This window comes from Gymnogyps californianus, chromosome 1 (assembly GCF_018139145.2).
Source record: "Gymnogyps californianus isolate 813 chromosome 1, ASM1813914v2, whole genome shotgun sequence".
Classification (NCBI taxonomy): Eukaryota; Metazoa; Chordata; class Aves; order Accipitriformes; family Cathartidae; genus Gymnogyps; species Gymnogyps californianus.
In genome coordinates this window covers 26,603,097-26,624,907 of record NC_059471.1, presented here as the reverse complement: position 1 = coordinate 26,624,907, position 21,811 = coordinate 26,603,097, and the positions used below count along the sequence as shown (strand labels likewise).

The following is a 21,811-nucleotide window of genomic DNA, read 5'->3' as shown; positions in this document are numbered from 1 at the left end:
CTAGCTGGCTGTTCTCAAGAATTCCTTAGCAATTGACTGGGACTCTGGGATATCTTCCAGAGAAAATGTATAACAAAGCAATTTCCAGCCTTTTTCAGGTCTACTAGGAGAGCTACTAAAAGTGAAACGTTTCAGAATCAGCAACAACTTGTTCTGTCAATGTGAACCACAGCAATGGAGGTCTCAGTTTTAACTTCCTCCTCCCCGAGCCAGCAGATAACCCCTATGAGCAATGCTTTGGAGACCACTGACATAAGGATTTAGGGTAGCAGTGTCCCATACCTATTACACTGAAGGAGCCTGAACTTTCCAACAAGTCTCCAGGCTGATTTCTTTACCCAGGCCATTGCCAATGTCTGGTGCAAACTGGACACTGCGTTCGTGTAGTTCCACTCTCGGTCTGGTTTTGAATATAAAGATGATGCTAACCACAAGGGGGCACTTGGCATTTAGACAAGTACAGGGAGCCTTTCTTCACTTGTACTGAAGCCCTTATAGGATCTAGTGTATGTATATATATCGAGTGCATATTGTATGTAGAAATATGCTATGCTAAATAATTTTTAAGTATCATTTTTCAGTAATATATGACTAGTGAGTTTATTGATATCAGCTTAAATTCTGTTACAGTAAAACTAAAGATGTAGTATTGCTTTTTGCTCTTGATGAGTTTAAAATGATATGTTAAAAGATTCAGCTAAATCAGCTGATGAATGTCAGCTCCTAGTGTTGGAGGGAAGGGGGTTTATTTTCTAAACAAAACTTCATTTGATTTAAAATGTCAAGTAGAATGGATTGCAAAGGCTTCTTGTGTTGTTGTTTTTTTTTCTACACGACTGACAGATATATTGCTTCTGTTCTAACTCATGGAGAAAAGTTAAAGAGGATTAGAGCTGAAGCAAATTGCCATAAGGATCAATAGTCTGCATGAGCTGGGCTCTGATGAAAGCAAGTTTGAGCCTCTTGATGGTGTCATGAATTTGTCACCTTGTCTGCTGTGAAACGATTGCTAGAAATTGTCACCTCTGTTGCCACTGGTAGCAGGGCAAGGAACAATCCAGAATGAGAGCAACTTATGTGGGTGGCCTTAAAATTCAGCTGCAGTATCATTCTGTATAATTCATTTTCTGGCAAGTGTTAAGCCAAATATGTAACTTCAGTCGAATGAAAAGGAAATTGTGTGAAAAAAAGAAGAACTGGAGAATTGGTATTCCCTTTGTGAAACTCTGGGCTTTGGTCACTGCTGGACACAAGACGTAATGTATCATTGCTCGGAGAGTGAATCTTGCTAAGCCCTGCAAAATTCCGTTACATAAAGAAAGTATTCATTTAAAATCTCAGTGTGTCTTTTAGCTTACCAGCTTGCTCAGAGTGGTTTGCCATGGACGACTTATTGAAAACTAAGGATCTTAAATTCAGGTTAAATCCCTTAGTCAGCTTACGTCTCCTTTTCAGGAATACATTGTCCAGCTATTCAAGGCTTAGTAGAAGAACCTGTAATAAATCTAACTTAAAAAAACATTTCAATATTCAGTTAAACCACTTCTAAAAAGCTGTTTCAGAATTTATCTTACTGATTCATCCTGGAGTTTTACTGGCAATTTCTCCTTCTGGGGGAGTGCTGCATAGCTGGGAGGCTCCTTCTGGTTCTCGTGATCTCTCACTGGTCCTTGCTTTGTATTGAGGCGTTTCTGTGCTCCAAGAACTCTGCTACAAGTCTGTGTTACTGTATGCTTTAAGCTCTGTTTTCTGTGAGCTTTTGCTTTTGTGTTGTTTTACTGTACTAAGCACTAAGCTGATCATACAACCATGAGCATCGAGAACTGAATGTTTCAGTGAGGTTTCTTTCTGCTTGCTTCCCACAGAATTCAGGAAAGGCAAATCCAGCCCTTAATAATTCAGCTGAGTTCATAGGCTGGTGTTTCTCACTTCTTGATTTGTATTGTTGTGCAGCAGCTGAAGACTTCAGACATATAAGGTCTCAGCTAGTTCTTCAGTTACTACCTTGAAAGTAGGGGTGGGAGGTAACTTACAACCAGTCCTGGCTAAAGTGGGTCTCTAGAACCTCTTTGAAGCTTTACCATTTAAAATTTTCTTGTGTCTGTTTTTGAAATTGCATTTTGTAGTGTCTGGGGACTTGGAGAGGTCTTTTAGTTGAGTAGGAACATCTGTGTCGCTAGATTCCCATAAGAACTTCAGTATTGCCATACTGAGCTCCGCATCATCAATTAGGTGTGTGGACCCAGGAACAGAAGTCAGAAGGCTGAGTTAGCTGCCTAAGTTTCCTAGGTATTAACTGGGAGAAAGGCAGCTAGATGGGGATTCACAACAGAGTGCGTTAATAGAGATGGAAAACCAATGGGAAATCGGTAAGAAATGCCCAAGAATTGTGTCTGAAATCCTGCCTCCTTTCCAGAAGTAGGCATGACCTTCCAGCCTTTCTCACTAGTTCCTTCTCCATCCATGTAAATTTTGCATTTCTGACTGATTAACAGCCTGGCTTCAAAAATTATCTCAGCACTATAGTTAAGTATGAAGGCAAGGGCACTCTCAGGATACGAGATGCTATGAATTCAAGCTCTTAGGGTGGCAGAGGACTAAAATGTAACTCATCTAATTTCTTTGTGGGTTAATTTTGAGGCTTAGGCAGAAGAGGATTCCTTCGTTATGTAATATGGGTGGAACATGCTTCTCAAGTTGTGCCCCATTAGGGAGGTGACCACCAGGAAGCTTTGCTTTGAGACTCCGTAAAGGCTTTCAGCAGCAAACTAAGCAGCTTGATTAAGCTTGTGCTTATGGGCAACCACAACAGCAACAGCTCAGATGCCTACCTAAGTTATATGACAAAACTAGATGTGAAGAATGTAAGAAAGACATTGCATAGATTGCTTTATTAGCATTAGGATGTTAAATTCTGCCTGAAGTGCAATTTAGACTCTAGTCCCTTTTTGATTTTGGGCTTCGCTTCCCAGTCTGTAAATTTGGAGTAATTTATAGGTTTCCTATTTCACAGGAGAATTGTAAGCATAGGTATGTTAGAAATTATGAGGCACCCAGATACTGTAGGGATGGTAACTGTATACTTTAGTCACATTATCAACCTGTTTTCATCTGCTTGCTCATCAGAAGCAGTGTAGTGTAGTGTTTGCTTGCTGTTGGATATCATCCTTGCTCCAGAGCTGAATGAATGCCCAGGCATCTGCACTGGACCAGCTGCACTGGCAGCAAAAAATAGACAGCGCTTCTGAACAGATTAAATGAAAAAAGATCTAAAAGTAGTTTACTTTGTAGGTGAAAGAACTCGAAGAAATTAGACAAGTACCATCACTGAGAAGATACCAAATTGCTTTGTTGTGAGTAACAGCTGCGACACCAAGTCTTGCCATCTTCTATAACACTGATGGACAATCAAGTGAGGAAATAAATAGTGGGCTGTGGATTTACATAGAACAAACCTAGAGAGCAGCATGAACTTCTGTATTTACTATATTTAAGCTTACTGTGGTGGTACAAAATATGTTGTACAAAATATGCTGTCACATGGTTATAATCTTCAATGTGCAGTCAGGTCAAGAAGGAAGAAAAAATTAGTTTGCTAGCTTGACAGTGCTGAGGCCTTCTCTATCTGTCTTGTTTTGTACTGTACAGACACTGATGTTTTAATGAAATAGCACATGACCTTAGTGGAATTTAGCCAAAACTTCTCTTTAATCTGCAGCTTACTTTTTCTCCTTGAATTGGCCAATGTTGCCTGTATTGACTGTAGGAGCCTTCTGTATTAGGACAAAGATTTCATCTGCATCCAAGGTACTTCTGCTTTAATCAGGAAAAAACCCAAAAAAACCCAATTCTTTTCATGTCTCCAGTGTGTCTGTTATAACAGATTAAAGTTAATAACAGTTCAGTCATGTGCAAAACATTCTTGAAAGATACAGCTCTTTTGTATCTTTTTTTTTGAACAGTGGGAGGGGTTATTCTCTCTTGGCAACATGTTTTAAAAGTACTGTGCCTTTTGCCATGCTCCTGCAAAATCTTGACTTTAATCGAAATCATTCCTAGGGAAATTTCAGTAACAGCCAGAAATGTTTTTGTGAAAAATAAAATTTGGAGCCAAATAAGTAATGTGTTGTCCAGAAAATTACGAAAAAGAATAAAAGATGTAATGATCTGCAGATGCTAGAAAGGAGAAGACTGGAGATTTCAAACAGGCAGATGTAAGAGGCAGATGTGTATGTTTGGTGGCTATCTGTTAGAAACCATTGGTAGGACTATCACTTTGCACATCCAGAAAATAGAATGGCTTGGTGATGTCCAAAGTCAAAGATATAAGTTATGGACCTGAGATGAAAATGCTCTTATAAGAATGACATAATCTTTCATGTAACGACAAATGGCATTTTCAAGTTCACTCTGGAACAGACCAAAGAAGACTGTGCTAAGCTGGATGGATGCCCAAAAAAGTGGAAGCTGAACTAGTCTGACCAAGGTACTGACCGAGAGATGGAAGGCACAGTTGTAACAGTAAAAATGAAGGTCACAGAATCACAGAATTGTTGAGGTTAGAAGGGACCTCTGGAAGTTGTCTTGTCCAACCCCGTTGCTCAAGCAGGGCCACCTAGAGCCAGTCGCCCAGGATCATGTCTGATTTTTTTTTAATATCTCTAAGGAGGGAGACTCCACAGCCTTCCTGGGCAACCTATTCCAGTGCTTGGTCACTCTCACAGTAAAAAAGTGTTTCCTGATGTTCAGAGGGAACCTCCTGTGTTTCAGCTTGTGCCCATTGGCTCATGTCCTGTCACTGGGCACCACTGAAAACAGCCTGGCTCCGTCCTCTTTGCACTCTCCCTCCAGGTAATTATATACATTAAGATGATCCCCCCCTCAGCCTTCTCTTCTCTAGGCTGAACAGTCTCAGCTCTCTCAGCCCTTCCTCACAGGAGAGGTGATCCAGTCCCTTAATCATCCTTCTGGCCCTTCATTGAACTCTCTCTAGTATGTCCATGTCTCCCTTGTATTGGGGAGCGCAGAACTGGACACAGTACTCCAGGTGTGGCCTCACCAGTGCTGAGCAGAGGGGAAAGATCACCTCCCTTGACTTGCTGGCAATGCTTTGCCTAATGCAGCCCAGGATAACATTGGCTGCCTTTGCAGCAAGGGCACACTGCTGGCTAATGTTCAACTTGGTGTCCACCAGGACCCCCAGGTCCCTTTCTACCATGCTGCTTTCCAGCTGGGCAGCCTCCAGCATATATCAGTTCATGGGGTTGTTCCTCCCCAGGTGCAGGACTTTGTGCTTCTCCTTGTTCAACTTCATGAGGTTCCTGTCAGGCCATTTCTCAAGCCTGTTGAGGTCCCTCTGGATGGCAGCACGACCCTCTGGCACATCACCCACTGCTCCCAGTTTGGTATCGTCTATAACCTTCCTGAGGGGTCACTCTGCCCCATCATCCAGATCATCAATGAAGATGTTAAACAGGGCTGGACCCAGTATTGATCCCTTAAGGCTTAAATTAGGTTTGGGATGTTTTTTACCATTAGCAAGCGTTCATAAACTCTCTGAGAAATAGACCATACATGGATACTGGCCTTCTGGATCTGAGGTTTGCATGATAAGTAGGGAAACATTTCCACGAAAAAAGAAGGGGAGAATATTTGGAGAGAGTCATATTATCTTCCTTTCCATGTTTACCAGGAAAATCTTGTACATACAGGCATAGCAAAGCATTAAGGTCATGAGAAGAAGTAACTGATTATTAAGGCAATGGTCAGGTAGTCAGTACAGAAAGTGAAAGGATTCAGCTATTCTGACTAGGGAGATGCTTGAGTTAGAGATAAAAAGAAGCAAAAACTCTGAAACAGATACTTTATTTACACAGGGGCCTAAGCAGACAAATGGAAGAACCTGACTAGCCTGAAATGTAATAACATTGATAATGAAAACATGATGGAATAACAAGTATTGAAGGTATGCACTTGGCAGGAAAGATCAAAACAGAGATAGATGTGGTATGTAGCAGATGTGAGAGACTTTTACATTAATGTTTGTTCTTTCTTCATCATCTGTTTGGATTAATTCATCTTGAGGATGGATAGGAAAACAAATTTTAATCACAATAATATTGGGATATAATATTGAAATATATTTTGAAACAATATGACTCAAATATTAGGACACCAATATTTTCTCTTTTATATGTAGATGTCTGCCTCTTGGCTAGATCTTTAATTCCTACTACAGGCAGTGCAGGTCTCATTAATATAGTCAGCTGAGTATAGAGAGTTGTATCTAGATTTATCTAAGGAGGCGTCTTCAGTGGAATGGTTGTGTAAACAAAGAGACTTGCAGATGTTTCAGTGCAGAGTAGCCCACTGCTGCTCCAGAAGGACATGTGTCTCCTGTAACCCATGTGTCATATCTGCCACACATGAATGTCTTGGACACTCTAGGGCATCTCAGATGGCAACTGATTTGAGCTCTTCAGCTGCTCAGCTGAATGAATTACTGTGCATCATTGTTTGTATTGACTGTGAGTCTTAGTAGGAGCTTAGTTCAGATATGGACACTCAAATGTAGATATCCTTACCTCAGACTGAATACCATCCATACAGTCAAATATAGATATAAATATAAAATTTGGATGGGTGAATTTGGATATAATATTATTAGATTACTTCCAGAAATTGCATCATATGTGATACTTGTAAATAAAGACTAAAAACCAAGTACTAGCAATAATGATGAGGCACAGATCTCAGTTGATGTGATAGGTAACACATTTTGTCAGAAAATACTGGACAAAAATGAGGGAATGCTGTTTTAGATTTTGAAAATCTAGAAGAACATTGCAGAAAAGCCAGGCAAAAAACCTGTCAGATCAAGTGCTCATGAATTCATTTGTTTTAAATGAAACATGTATATATTGCCTAAGATTTCAGTAAAGGCAGAAACAGTAAAATGCAGGACAAAGGAAGAAACAGCTAATGTCAGCAAGTGCTTGGAAGAGGAAGTGACAGTAACCAAATCCTACGGAAAACTCAAGGAACTGGATATGCTTAAACTGAGGGAAATAGGTAATCCGTACCTTAGGATTCTGGCTTGCTACATCACTGATCTGATAGCAAGTCATTTTAATAAAGCTGTGGATGATGGCATTGTGTGCATTGGAGAAAAGCAAAGCTTTTTTTTTTTTAGTTTTAAGATAAAAAAAGAGGAATAATTGTTGCAAAATGAGACTGAAATACAGATTTATTAAAAGTGGTTCATGGCAGGCAAACCTGTTGACATTCTGTGATGAGACAATAGATTTGTTGTCACAATAAATATAGTAATCTTGTTCACTGTGACCTCTGATAAAGATACCGTGTCACATGGGAAGTGACTGGTTAATTAGTAGATCTGTTGAAGGAGTAAAGAGCTGGCAAATGGAACATGATAGCAGTCAATAGTGAAGGAGGCTGCTGGGAGAGTACAAGCAGAGTTCTTCCAGGACCAGGTTTAGGACTAATCTTAACATTTAATGCATGACCTTGATACACAAAGTACAAATAGATTATGGTATCTTTCTCCTGATACCAATTATGTAATATAATAGGGATCTGGATGTTGTTTAGAAAAAGAATGACACTGAAGACTAGATTATTAAAAATGGGATTAAAATTTAATAGTCTAGACCAAAGGATTTAGGAAATAGTAAACAAATTCTGTTATGAATTGAGAGCTTATCACCTGGACACAGCTGCAGAGGAGAATCTTGGTATTCTAGCTGATCCCTTGTTGACTGTGAGCCATCATCGTGCAGCTGTGAAAAAGGAAAATGCAATCCTAAAATTTCTCTATACAGATAAAGAAGTATTACTGACATTGTTCAAGGCAGTGAGATGGCTTCTGGAGTACTGCATAATCTAGTACAGTTCTGTTCTCCAGCCGTAAGAAGGTGGAGCTCCAGCATGGTGTACAAAGGGGTTACTATGATGATTAGATGAAAGGACAGCCTGCTGTGTGAAAGACCATTTTTAAAAGCTCAGCTTATTTATCCTAGTAAGATGAATGTTGAAAAAAGATGTTCATGTCTTCTGTCTATACATGCTGGGGGCAAACAGCAGGGAGGAAGAACAGTTATCTGAAAAATCATTTCAATACAAGAACAAACAGGTATAAACTGACTGAATAATCAAAGACAAGGAATTATAAAAGCCACCTACTGTTAGAGCCTCCCAATAAGAATGTCTTTACTGGATGGAGTGGATCAATTTATGAAAGGGATTATGAGCAGCAGTTTCCTGTGTTAGAAATGGAGGAGGACCTGCTTGGGTGTGCATTCTACTTCCACTACACAGCAAGAAAAATGGACTCTGCCACTGTTACTCTAGTTCATCCCAACTGTAGACAAGGTAGATGGCCACACACCTAAGACAGATAGTCTCCCCACAAAATACTGCTTTCTAGCCAAGTTGTTATGAGTTACCTTTGACATCCCATGTGCCTCTTCAGCCAGTCCAGCAGCTCTCTCAGCAACTAGTTTGAAAATGGATGTGCAGGTGAGATCTGAAATCTTCCTCCTACTAAAAAGGAGCCATCAGAGTGAACTTTGGTTAGAAGTGAGGATGAATTCTGGCTGGTCACCGCAAGGTGACTTTGCTAATCTATCAAGGAGCAGCAGTGTGGAAAACCATATCTGTATCATTTTAACACAGTGGAAATGTGTAGTGCATAACTGATAATTGTAGCATATGGTTAATTGCTTTTGTCTCTGCAGTGTGCCAGCCAGAACCATGTAAACAGAAAGTGCACAAGAAGCAAATAGAATGACAAACATCATGATGCTTGAAGAGTAAGGACTATGGTGATGATATCTTTATACAGAATGGAAATATTTGTAAAACATTGTTTTATTTACTATAACCACAGGGTTCCTTAAAGGAGGTTCTTAAACAACTAGAAGAAGAGAAGAGAAGTCTCCAGAATCAGCTAAAAGACTATGAACTTAGACTGGAACAAGAAGCAAAGGTTTGTAATCACTGTATGCCTCTAATCTATAAAAGCCATTATGTTGTATGACAAACAGACAATGTGTGTGGAACATACAATAAAACCTCTGCTGTATATTTGTTTCTTCCTGTATGATTCAACTTTTAAAATATTTTGCTTAATGGTAGCCTATATCCCTTATTTTAACTGTAGGCTTACCACAAAGCTAATGATGAGCGGCGCATGTACCTCTCAGAGATCTTACAGGTAAGAAAAATGTGCGACTCAATAACTTTTAAAAATCATTATGCTTTCTTAATATAGCAACAGCATTTGTTAATGCCATTGGGTCAAAGTCTTTTATCACTTCATTCATCTACCAAATCTATTACAAAAGCTGCTTTTAAAAAATTTTAAGAGCTAGAAAGATTGCTACAGGTTATTTATTTTTAAATACTTCTTTTGCTTTTGTATCAATTGGAGTTTCATTGTTCCAAAGGATAGCCAAAGTGCCCTTAACTGAGAAAGCTGAAGCAATTTTCTGATACTTGCTTGCCCATCCATTAGTCACGAGACTGCTATGCTAGTTTAATGTTTCAGTTGAAAAGAACAGAACCAAATTATTAGCAGTAGTGACACCCACCTTAAGTAGCAGTTCCTCTTTTTCGTATTTCTCCTTTTTTCTTTTGAAGACAAACTAGCCAGCCAGCTCAGAATGACAATACAGCATATATTTCAATTAAATTTGTAAGATAAGGGATAAGATACCTTGTTTTGGTGAAATCAGAGGTTAAATTTTATTGCTGCAAATTATGTAATACATAAAAGTTGATACTACAAACTGGAGGAACCTGTAAAGGAACCTGTAAAGATTTCTAGTACTTCTTATTCTGAAAGAGCTCTTAATTCCTGAATAATGTAAAAGTAATAGCTTCGTGTGATACTCAAGAATGACTGTCACTGAATCCCTGTCATAGCTAACTGGGGTGAAAGGCTGTAATTAGCAGCGTTTCCATGTGTTTGCACAGTGGGCAACTGATTCTCTTCCGTGGTTCATTGCTGCTTTGGGAAATCTGAAAGAATTGCTTAAACTAACTTTCCAGCATGAAACCAAGAAAAAGCCCAGGAAAGGCCCATGATAACTGTTAATATCTTTGCATTAACAGTGAAACTGGGAACTGCTGGAGGAAGAAGGTAGGAAATAAAAGATGATTTTATTACTGAACATGCTAGCAAGAGGAGTGCCTATGTTCAGCTGCCTAGAAGAGCACTTAAACATGCATAAAACATTATTTGAAGTGAGGTATATGCACTGGCATTAGGGACCAGGATTTTGCCACCGACACTCAAGGTAGTTAGTGCATTATATTTTCAGTAATCAATTATTTGCCCCCGTGATTTCAGAATCATATGAGAGCAAAATAATCATCTCCAGATTAATCTCCCTATCTTTAGTTCTCTAAATGTTAAACAGCCAATCTAAAGTAGTTGTAGAGGGATCCTCTGTAATCTATGGAGAGAGAAGCATGTTTAAGGTGCAAACCATCACACTTGTTTTAGATCCAGATGAAATGAATTTCCCAGGGACTTACCTGTCCCTCTTCCTGAGCTATAAGCAGAGCCTAGGTGAGCAGTTTAGATCAGACATCTACCTTTTACATTGCTAATCTGAACATGGCAGTCAACCTAATAAATGGTTGACTGGTGGTTGCAAAAGAATCAGTGGCTCATCTGGTCCCTTCAGGTCCTGTTCTGCTATGACTTTGATTTCATTGTTGCTTTTATATTGCTTTAAAATCTGCATATGTATGCCCTCCCTTGTAACAGTTCATTTTAACAATAGAGGCAGAAGTAAACTTACATTGAGTCCAGACTCTTTCAGCTGTATTAAAATTTCACTGTTCTAGAGTCTGCACAGTAATGTTGACAGCAGTTGAGTTAGAAGGATTTACCCATAGGCTAACATTTTCCATACGTTCCAAAGTAAATATACTACAGGATATTGTTATCCTGTGACAACAATATATTCCAGTGACACTCTCTTAGTTACAGAGAATGGATGTAATGTCTTTTTAGGCCTTTTTTTCCTCATTATGTTTGTGCTTTTCTATAGCTCACAGAAAAAAAAAATCATAGAATGGAAATTTTTACTGGTAGATGTTAAAAAATCCCAGATATTTTGGTTTTTTTCCTACTTTGTTTTGGATCCCTCCTGAAGCCTGCGGCAGAAGCAGGAGAGAGAGATGCTTCTGAGCAGCCATTTCTTTGTTTACCTTTTTAAAGTGCTTTTCTGTTTTTTTTACAAAATATGTGTATCTTCTGAGTGCTTTTGTTGTTTGTCTTGTCTGGATCCATAAGGATATAGTCAATTTTAAATGATAGTTTTAAAATAAATTAAAGGTTTCACAAACTTGAGAACTCATGGTAGAGGCACTGATGGTTTATGGTGTATTCTTGTTTGCTTTTTTTGTTTTCAATCTGAAAAAATGTTGGTTTGGGATTTGGACTCCACAAATCTCCAAGAACTTTCTGGTGGTATTCAGAAATTGGTTTGAGTAGCAGGCAAAGAAGAACGATAGCAGATCTTTAAAAGGGCCACTCTTTCAGGCCAGATTTTTACCACAAACTTTTACTAGCGTAGTAGAGTCTGACTTGTGATTTGGATCTCTTTGCAGAAAAAGCCCACAATTATAGATAGGTACAGCTGGAAAGCTGCTTGTGCAACAACCGCTCATTTTAGTTGGGATAGGCCTGGAGTAAACTGTACCAGCAAAACCAGTGCTATGGATAATAATCATATATACTGGCACTCTGTATTCATATAAAATAAAAAAACAGTGAAGGCAATTGTAGCACAGGTCTTGCCTCATGTGTGACAGAATCACATCTGCGCAGAAAGATGATAAATTATACTAGCTATCATCTTTAGTACTAGAGTTCCTCAAGTGCAAAAAATTTCTTGCCTTCAAGAAAGTAAATCTGTGCAGATCCTATTCCATTTTTACACTTGCACTCTGAAAAGACTCTGCTTTAGTTATAGCTGACTTTGCTATGACCGCGTCAGGAATACTTGCCTAGTGCATTGTATACGTGGAAGCACAGTAGAAACCATTGTCTTATAAGCAGTGAGACATGCTTCTTTTCAGTGCCAGAATTTTTTCTCACAGGTGCAAGATGTTTTGACACGTGCTGTAAAATGTAATGTTGTAATGTAATGTAGTGATCCAAATCTTGAGCCTTGTTTAGGTAGCCCCAAAATCTCGCTCTAGGCTTTCAAAAAGTCTTCACTGGTCTGGTGTAGCCGATACTTCGTATATCATGATTATCATATATTTATTACATGTTCCTGATAGATCTGTTTAAAGGGGCTGAGAAAGTTCCATTCACTTACACTAGACACCCAAGTGTGCACAGCAGCCAGACAAGCCCTAAACCTTCTGCGTTTTCTGGTTTTCTGTCCACGGTATAGCTGTCCCTCTGAGAAGTAGTTCTAGTAAAGGCAGCTGGATGAGCCAGCAAGTGCTGGGTGAGAAGGAAATCCTGTGAGCTAAGGAACAGGAGAACCAACTGATTTAATCCTGCTCAGATTCTGTTAAATGCAATACCAAGGGTAACAACTGGGGTTTTTTCAGTGTGTACAGTAATGTTGACTTCCGGAGTATGCAGAGATTTCCATGCTGTGTTAATTTTTTTAAAGTAGTTCCTGTTCTTAATTAATGGTTTAATCATTCAAAGGTACAACTAAGTGACTATAATTTGTTTTGTTTCTCGTTCAGAGAAGTATGTTAGAAATATAATGCTTCTTCATTGAAAATGTGGAGTTATAGGCAGTATGACCAAAAATGTGCTGATTGAAATTACATATTCTCTGATTGTCCAGCTTAATAAATAATGGTGTTTTTGCACAGCAAGGGATTTTGGCATGTGTTCAATTCCCCAAATCAACAAGGCATCAGTATAATACGTGCTTAAAGTACTTTATGGCAGTAAGACCGTAGTGGGTCAAAATTAGTTTGGAAATATTTTACTTCCTTAACTGTGATTGTGGTTAGGATTTAACTTGTTTTGTAAAAATTTGGCTATTGCAGACCTCAGCTACGCTTAAAATTGTTGAAAGGCAAAAACCAGATGCTCTGACAGGCAAAGGAGAAAACCAGATACTGAGGTAAATTTCCTTTATATTCCCTCTGTTTTCTGGTTTATTATTTTTTGCCAAAAGTACTATGTTTTGAATATTGCAACTTTCTGTTCATGGTAAATATCACTGAGCATAATTCTACTGACAAAGTATTAATCTTAACATCATTTTTGATGCTGCTTTTCAATCAGTTTTATTTAATACTAAGTATGTTGCGATATTGAACATACATATACTTAAGTGGCCTTTTTGAAATCTTATAATACCTCTGATGTTCTTCCCTTTCAACCTGTGTTTAAAATGGATCATTTTTTTCTGTATTACTGCAGAGCTGGGAGCAACAAGTATACCCATTAGTCCATTAAGAGTAATTCAATTAAATAAAAGCCTTGCTTAGTCCTTTTTAGCCAATAGAGATTGTAAAGCTTTTTGTGGATGATAATGATGTGAGTGATTTTAGGTGACAACATGTAAAGTCTTCATTGTTTAACAGATTTCTGTTTAGTTATATAGGTTAGAAATTTAAATTTGAAAAGAGCCCACCTGCTCTGAGCTATATAGAAATAAAATGAATTTCTGACCGTAGTGCTTGTGAGAGAGCTTGAAATTGGAGGAGATTTTTTTTTTTTAACTGAACTGAAAATGTTAAGAATATAAAGTATGAAGAATATACAGAATCACATCAAAAGTGTGTTGGACCCAGTATTCTGCCTCCAGTGGCCATAAGCAGATGCCTACAAAAGTGTGGGCAGGCAGATAATAATATTTGCTTTTGGAACTCTCCCAAATACTTTATATTTGGAGACTTCCTGAGCTAGTATGGTTTCTATGTATTTAGTATCTCACAGTAAATACTATTCCATGAACCCACTTACCTATATTATTAAAATGAGCATACACAATATATATTGGGAACATCTGAAAATGTAATGAGTAAATTATAAGCATGAAATTGTGTAGACATATTTGCTTACCAGCTTTATCCTTTCATTCTGTGTAAGCACAGAATCACAGGATTTCATAAATTGGAACAGTGGATCTTCATGCTCCAGGAGAGGATATTAGTAGAACATGAATTAATGTAGTAGAATATGAATTAAAGTCTATAACTGAAGTTTCTCAGTACAGAAAAAGCACTGTATGGGTCTGAGGTACCCCATATATAGCCAGTGTGTTGCTTCTGGCCCCAGTGATGTTTAACATAGCTCATGTGGAGAAGGTCAGGAAGCTAGAAGTAGGAGAATTCACTGTCTCTGCTGGGAGATTAAATATCATCAGCCAGATATTGAGATTTGCTGAGGGTTAGCACTGATCTGTGATTATGTTGGGGTTTTTTTGTAATTTATTTTAGTAGGCCGTTTCTTACCCTGAAATTATGTAACTGTGTTTCTGTAATTTTCTTTATATCAGACAAAAGAAAATAGTGTAAAAGAAAATAGTGTCCTGTAATTGCTGGTCTCAGAAGACGCATATTGTAACAAAATATCCCCTTTCAACCCATTTTCCCTCGGAGGATTTTTTTTTTAACTTTTCAAAGTACTTTACGCACATGAAGGGAACAGTTCATCTTTTAAATTGCCCTTAGTAGCAAAGGACCCAGTTTGCAAAGCATTGGCTTTTATAACCAGTGACTTAGTGGTCTTAGTTGGCAACATGGAGATAAGAGTGGAGATTTGGCATAGTTTGTATTTTGAGGAAATACTAGAATGTAAGCACCCCTTGATCATCACAAGGTTAACACCGCCATTGTTATATTATTCCTTTTTAATTATGTTTTGATTTACAGCCTGAAGGTTGTTTGTTCAAGCTGACATTAATGAGAAATAATTTCATTCAAATAAGAGAAGACCGACATGATTGAAAATAAACGTGTTCTTGAGAATAATTTGAAAATTTTCTGTCCAGAGTTCTCATCTCACTTCTGTTGGTCTTTCAGAAAATGCCTGCCTTCATTGGATTTCAAACCATACTAAGAAACTATGCTTAATGTTTGTTTTAACTATAGGTACAGGTATGGAAAACACAACCTGTATATTAAAGCAACACTGAAATATTTTTGAGTAGTAGTTGTGAACACTGATTGTTGATGCGTTCAGTTTCCTGGCCATCCAAACACAGAAGCCAAGTTCAGTAGAGGTCCTTTTTATGGTATTTCACAGGACAAGAAGAAGATGGGCTAGCTGACAACTGGGAAAAACATGGATGTCTTGATGACTTATGTCTCTGATGCAATCTGAGCAGCCAATTTAAAGTCATTCTGAGCCCTTACTGTTATACTGAGGCATATAGCAGGGCTTATTAGCTCAGTTTCAACACTGCACTGGTTGCAGCTACCTGGCTTCTAAGTCCGTAAGTCCAGCTGGTTTTGAGCGGAAAGAGGTTTTGCTGCCTGCAGAATTCCACACAGACGTACGCTGTCTGCTTGGTCCAGCTCTACAGTGATCTACAGATTAATCGATTGATTTTGAGTAATCGATTGATTTGAATTTGAATAATCAATTGATTATTGAGCAAACTGGGGCCTTGGGTTCTGATCTTCCAAGCTCTGAGTAGAAGTAGCTCTATATCTCTGTGGGGGCAGCTCTCCCTTCAAGACCATGACTGCTTGTAAGAGCTGGAACAAAGGATGTGTCAATCTCAAGAAGACTAGGGAGCCCTAGGGACAACTTTGGTGGCTGTTTGCCGAGAAATTTGAAACTTGCACAGATCATGTCATCACAGCTTCTACCACATAACAAAATATTTCTCTGGCTATCATCATAAATATAATGATGTGATGTTGTGATGTATTTTCCTTCAGAATGCCTTTACTTGAGAAAGACATTGAAACCTGTATATTGTCGTTAGAGTATGTAAAGTGCTGTCTGTCCACTATAGTAATGAACAGGGAGAGAAAAAAAGGTACATTGCATAAGAGTAGACATGCATGCTGCCTGATCATGAGAATGACCCTTCCAGTTTGTGGAATCACCATTCCACCCCTGGAGATTTGTTTACATTCCCACTGATTTCTCTTAGAAGATCAAGATGAAAACAGCTCTAGTAGGTTTCATGTGGGTGGTGTATGTATCCATGATGAGTACCACTTCAGAAGTCTGCTGGCAGCATTTCCTATGTAAGATCATGGGCTCAAGAGCATGGGTCTCCAGAGTGGAATACCGGCAGAGAACTGTAACTACATCCACATGAAGTGTTTTTCCATTTCCTAACGGGGATTATGTAACTGATGAAAATGTCTCCTTAGCCAGTTATCGTTCTCTTTGTGCAAATGTTTAGTATTCTGTTCATGTTCTTGAAATGCAATCATTTAGGTAACAGGAAGTAGTCAGGAATCATGAGATGAGGATTGAGTTTGTGTGCAGAATAATCAGATGCTCTGCTAGCCTGCAGACCCAGAAATATACTTGTTTTTTCCTCTCTCAGGTTTATTAATTCACAATAGTAATCAGTTATGCAAATATAAAAAGCATGCAAATTTCTAGCAGTTAAAGCTTACAGGGAATGTGACACTTGATGACTAACTTCACCCATTTTATTTCAGAGGGAGATACAGTGTTCCAAGAAACCCGAAGATGGTTAATCCTCAAAAAGGATCGATTAAAAAGACTGTAGGAGTGAAGGGGCTTCCAAAACTAAAGCACTGATTTAATATTAATGGCAAGAACTTCCAATCGCTTTTTTAAAAATTTAATTTAACTGAAAGTTTCTAAATTGAAAATGAATGTATTTGTGCCTTATTATAATACCCAACCCAGATTGGCATGTCTTCTTGGCAGCCTTAATGTAAGTGTTCCTCTGCCTAATGGAATTGTTCTTGTAGTTGCCATCTTTGTTCTGGTGATCTCTGACGCTTTCCATTCTGGTTCTCATCAGTGATTCTGGGTGTCAGGGAGCTGGAAGCCTTGGAGAACATTTAATGTCTTTATACACTAGGTAGATCCTTGAACTCTGACTGCACAGCAACCGTTGAAAACAAACAAGCCTCTAGCATTTTTGACCTCTCAACCAAGAAGGAGAAGGCAGACTGATGTAACCTGAAGTATTATCTCACCACCCAAAACAGTAAATCTCAGATAAAATTCCATCCAAGGGCATCCCCATTCAGTAGAGGCAGCAAAGAGAGACTCTGAAGTAGTCTGATGTTGGTACAGCTGAACATGCCTTTCATTTGGCTTTTAAAAAGACCGACAGCATAGTTTACTAGCCAGTCTGATTTCTTACATGATACCATACAGTACAGTCCCTTTACAGTTTAAAGTTGTTATATATTCCATGAGCTTTCTTACTCTAGCAGAGAAGACAAAACACCTGCAAATCTAACTTTTTAAAAGTTGGCTTGCCACAGATCCTGTGTTGACCACCACTTTCTGTCTGCATGGTTTAGAAGCACAGCACCATTTCCAGCTACTTTAGGCACTAGTAATGGGTAGAAATGAAAGAAAAATTGAGCTCTTTTTATTAAGGATTCTTCAGAGCCTATCTTGTGGAGGGATTGTTTCTTGTAAACACTATATACACATTATGTTTCCTGACATTGGTATGTTGCTATTTGAAATTTGAACTCTCAGATGAACCTTTGTATGCACAGTCTGGGTTCCATAAAAATCTCTATGTATTCTCCAGTGGCAGTGATCCATGTATTTTTAGGGTCCAGAATAGTGCCAGTCTTTAAAGTCATCTCTTCAATGAAAGTAGAACTACTGTGTATTTTCATTCTTAAGCATGCAATTATTGTTGCAGTATCATTACCTACATTTTAGTCATTAAACTTCAGCAGAATTTTTTTAAGTGGCAACAGGAAAAATGTTTTGGTAATGAAGCTTCAAGCCTCTGGGTTACATCTTAAAAGCTCTTGGCAGAGCAAATGTGATTGATTGACTGCCCTTTATTTTTAAGAGCATCCCTAGCTCTTTGCAGTATCTAATAAAGCTTTTTGCCTCTTTAAGAGCAGTACTAATAGTTCCTTATTACTGGCAGCATTAAAGTGAGGCTGTAATTAAACTCATACAAAAAGATCAGTGATGTCATTCTAAAATGCGGAGAAAGAAGACCTGCAGTATTGTACAGCGTATTCAGTATGGAAACCCCATTTTTTTCTCTTACATAGTATGAGATTTATTACAGATATTTCTTATGTTCCCATGGTGCACCTGGTATCATTCTTTCATAAGCAGGGCGGTCTGCCTGGCCAGTTTTTTCCTTACAGTCACAGTTGAAAGCATAGCACAGCTGATTAGGTTAGCACTCTTCTGTTGCTGTTTTTCACATGGAAAATTTCCAAATTTTGATTGTGCTGGCATTTGTCATTGTGGAGAAGGAGAGGGAGAAAATCACCATAATGGTCCTTTTGGCAGAAAAGACAAGGGACATCTGCAGTAGTGAAGAATATCCAGTTCTTGGATTCATGCAGCAGACATTTACTGCTGCTGTCTCTGAATCAGATGTTAGTCAATGCACTCAAGTCCCGTCCCTGTAGCACCTCAAAATAACTGGAAACATTGCACAAATGTGGCAGAACGGCATTTATTTGCAGCAGGAGACTTGGATGCTTCCCTCATGGGTAGTCCTCTATGAGGACTTAAAAAGAGACATTTTTTTTGAAGCCTAAAAAGAGACATTTATTGGTACAGTTTGGTACAGTAATGACCTGAGGAGAGGAGCAGACTATGTCCTACTTAGTCCCTGTTTCAGCTTGCCAAGAGCAATCTCAGGCTCTGAAACTCAGTAGCATGATAATTAAGCCCTAAAACATGTGTTTGACCATTCTAATTGTGTGTCGAGCTGTAATGTTTGCTGTGCAAAATGGTTATAGTTCTGTACTCTTACTCTTTGAATTACTTGGCATTTCATTTTCCTCCCGCCTTTCTGAAAACAAGGGCACCCTGATGATTAAGTTTGATGACTCAAGTTTCTTCGCAACAGCAAAAAGATAGTTTTTAGTTTCAGAAGTGTTGTGTTATTTCTTTGGACTTGAATAAAACTTTTACACTGCTAGCTTTCCCAAACCATGTTGGAATTTTTGGTTTGCTTTGATTTGGCGGTTTTGGATGGATGAGTGTTTTGAAATTCCTGGCTTTATCTTGCACGGACTTTTCTCACTACTGCTATACTGTGCTGTGAAATAGGCTTTGTTTACATTTGCAGCAATGAACAGTTAGTTACATGTCTTTATACAATATCTTCTATATGAATATTTCAGCACATTTAGGAGTAATTAATCCTTCAAAGCAGAGTATGTACTATTATTTTAGGCACAGAAGACTGAATCACAGAGCTAGGTTTATTTAAAGTAGAGATGGGAGTGTAGTGATGTCTGGTTTTTCCCTGATTTCATGACAGGGTGATCTTTTGTAATGTTGCTAACTGTTGCAAGGTAAATTCTGTCTCCTCTAAAGTCTCTGTGTGTCGTATTCTAAACTGGACGAATCTGAAGCCAAAAATGGGAAATGGAATTGCTGACAGTTGTGGTCAGTGAGTGAAGGGAGCGAAACGTCAGAGGAAGGTAGGATTAGAGCTGAAGGTTTGAATCTGGCCAAACTTCTTCCTGCAGCACAGAATGTAATTGGGATTCCAGATACACTGGTTGTAATGGGTAAGTGCCTTTAATTGATGGACCGAGAAATTTGATATCCTAACTCTTGGGACTTGAGAGTATGCTTCCTTTACGTGATTACTCATGTAACTCCACTGATTTCAGATGAGTCATGATTTTGAGGGAACTATGGCATTTTAAGTATTTACCCATGTTGTTACTGGAAAATATGAATTAAAAAACTCAAATGCTGGTAAGCAAACATTTCTTATTTCCCAAAAAAACTTTTATTTTTTAAGTCTCGTGATTTAAGAGAGTATTGAGTCGTGATTTTTCTTTTTAATAAATCTGTATAGCACCACTGTTTTCCTCTATGACAGAATAAAATTAAAATGTTTACTGAATAGGCATTGACTGTGTGGTTGATTGTTATGTAATTATGCAGCATAACCACAGACTCCAGAGAACTTGGGTGATGAGCTTCCTCATATTCAGGGTATTATTAACAATAAGCAAGATATTTCATTGCTTAAATACTTTGTTTAATGGGCTCTGCATATAAATAACTGACTAGGTGGTACAGTTCACAGCTTCCCTGATTCCTATGATATTCCATCTCCACTGGTAAAGATGAGATGCATAATTTAGTCTTAATACATTTCCAGTAGTGGAAGGTGCTGCGCAGGCATTTTTAGAAATGTGATGCAGACACAGTAGCAAGCAAATAAATAAGTAAATAAACGAACCTCTGTGTTATTAAGCTTCTGCTGTTGCTGCCAGACTGGTGTCAAACGTAAACAGTAATTTGAACTAACTCTGGTTGGAAGCAGAAGTAAAGTGCATGGACGAAAATCACAGCTATTGGCAACAGTTTTATCTCTTTACATACAGGTGTCACGCTAATGGCAGACAGCTCTAGGCCGGATAATGAGGCTTTTCAAAGGTGGCAGTATGTCATTTAACTTGGCAGATCAGTTCAACCCTCTCTTCCAAAGATACAAACATTGTATGTAGTTCCTTGTAGGTTATAGCTTAGAATGCAGTTCTCCTGCACTTCACTCGTCTGTGCCATAAACTACTGACCAAGAACGACACAGAGCCCAAATGAGTCTCTCACGTCTACAGGAGCAGCGTGCAGATGGGACCAGGCTTTCCCTATGGCTCTGTGTGCAAACGGGTGCAGCACTCCACAGAACGGGCTCACCCAGGCCCTGCGGTCCTTTCAGCAAGAACCACCAACAGCCGAGCTGTTGGAACGGGTTTAACCTCTGAACCCGTCCTGGGCGCTGCCCGTCACACAGGTGGCTTCCACCACTGTCCCGTCCTCCATGTGGCATGCTCTCTGTAGCTGGCAGCATCCTCTTAAAAAGACTGTCAAGACTCCACAAGTTTTCTCATGAAGGAGAACCAAGGTGTGTTCTGTGTCCTCTGGCTGGCAGAACAGGTAACAGCTAGCTGGCTTAGCTGTACCCTTGCCACCATTTTATAGAAATTTCCTGTGGTGCTTGTGACGCTCTTTACCAAGCTCTTGGACATCCTTTCCATGGTTGGCACATCACCTGATAGCAACGGGAAGAGAGATGTATGCCTGATGGTAGTAACACGGTAACAGGAGGTGCACTCTGCCCCCCCCCAGTATAGAGCTGAGGACTGAGGAGGACAGTAGTCTGCTCCCCTTAGCACAGGACCGTTTTGAGCATCTCCAGTTCTCCCTCTAGAAAGGCAGATTATTTGAGGGGGACTACCCCCAGCTGAAGTTCCTTTGCCCGTTATAACCAGGGACAAAACAGGGCTGAGAACACAGTACTGACTTGTTGCGGATGCTTCAGTGCACCTAGCTAGGGGAGGCGAATCAGCTGCTTGTGCTCGTGCCCACCGATACTTGGGCAGTTCCTAACTCGGAGTTAGAGCTGGGCTTCCAGGTGTAGGCAATGCAGTTTCTTCAAATTTTGCAGCTAGGAGCGCTCTGTTGCTGCGGCCTGGCCCATGTTTGAGGGTCGCCGCTACTCCATCAGGATTCCATATCAAAGACTTCCTTGGTGCTGTCTTCCCTGACGGAAGCAGCAGAGCTTCATTTCCAGGCTGGTAAAGTTCCTACGCTCTGGTTCCCATGTAACTTCCTCACCCCTCCCTTTGTTGCCTGGGAGAAGATGAACTCTGCTTCAGGAACCCA

General features: G+C 39.2%; 1 protein-coding gene across 1 annotated transcript in view; it reads left to right on the top strand.

Annotated features, from left to right (window-relative positions):
- CCDC169 (coiled-coil domain containing 169) overlaps nt 1–20,034 on the top strand; it is a 31,100-nt gene extending 11,066 nt beyond the window's left edge. Inside the window, exons 5-8 of the mRNA XM_050894340.1 lie at nt 8,909–9,007; nt 9,182–9,235; nt 13,057–13,133; nt 16,648–20,034. Of these exons, the coding sequence (XP_050750297.1) occupies nt 8,909–9,007; nt 9,182–9,235; nt 13,057–13,133; nt 16,648–16,750 (333 nt within the window). The 3' untranslated portion in view covers nt 16,751–20,034. The remainder of the gene's footprint in view (nt 1–8,908; nt 9,008–9,181; nt 9,236–13,056; nt 13,134–16,647) is intronic.
- Nucleotides 20,035–21,811: the final 1,777 nt, after the last annotated feature.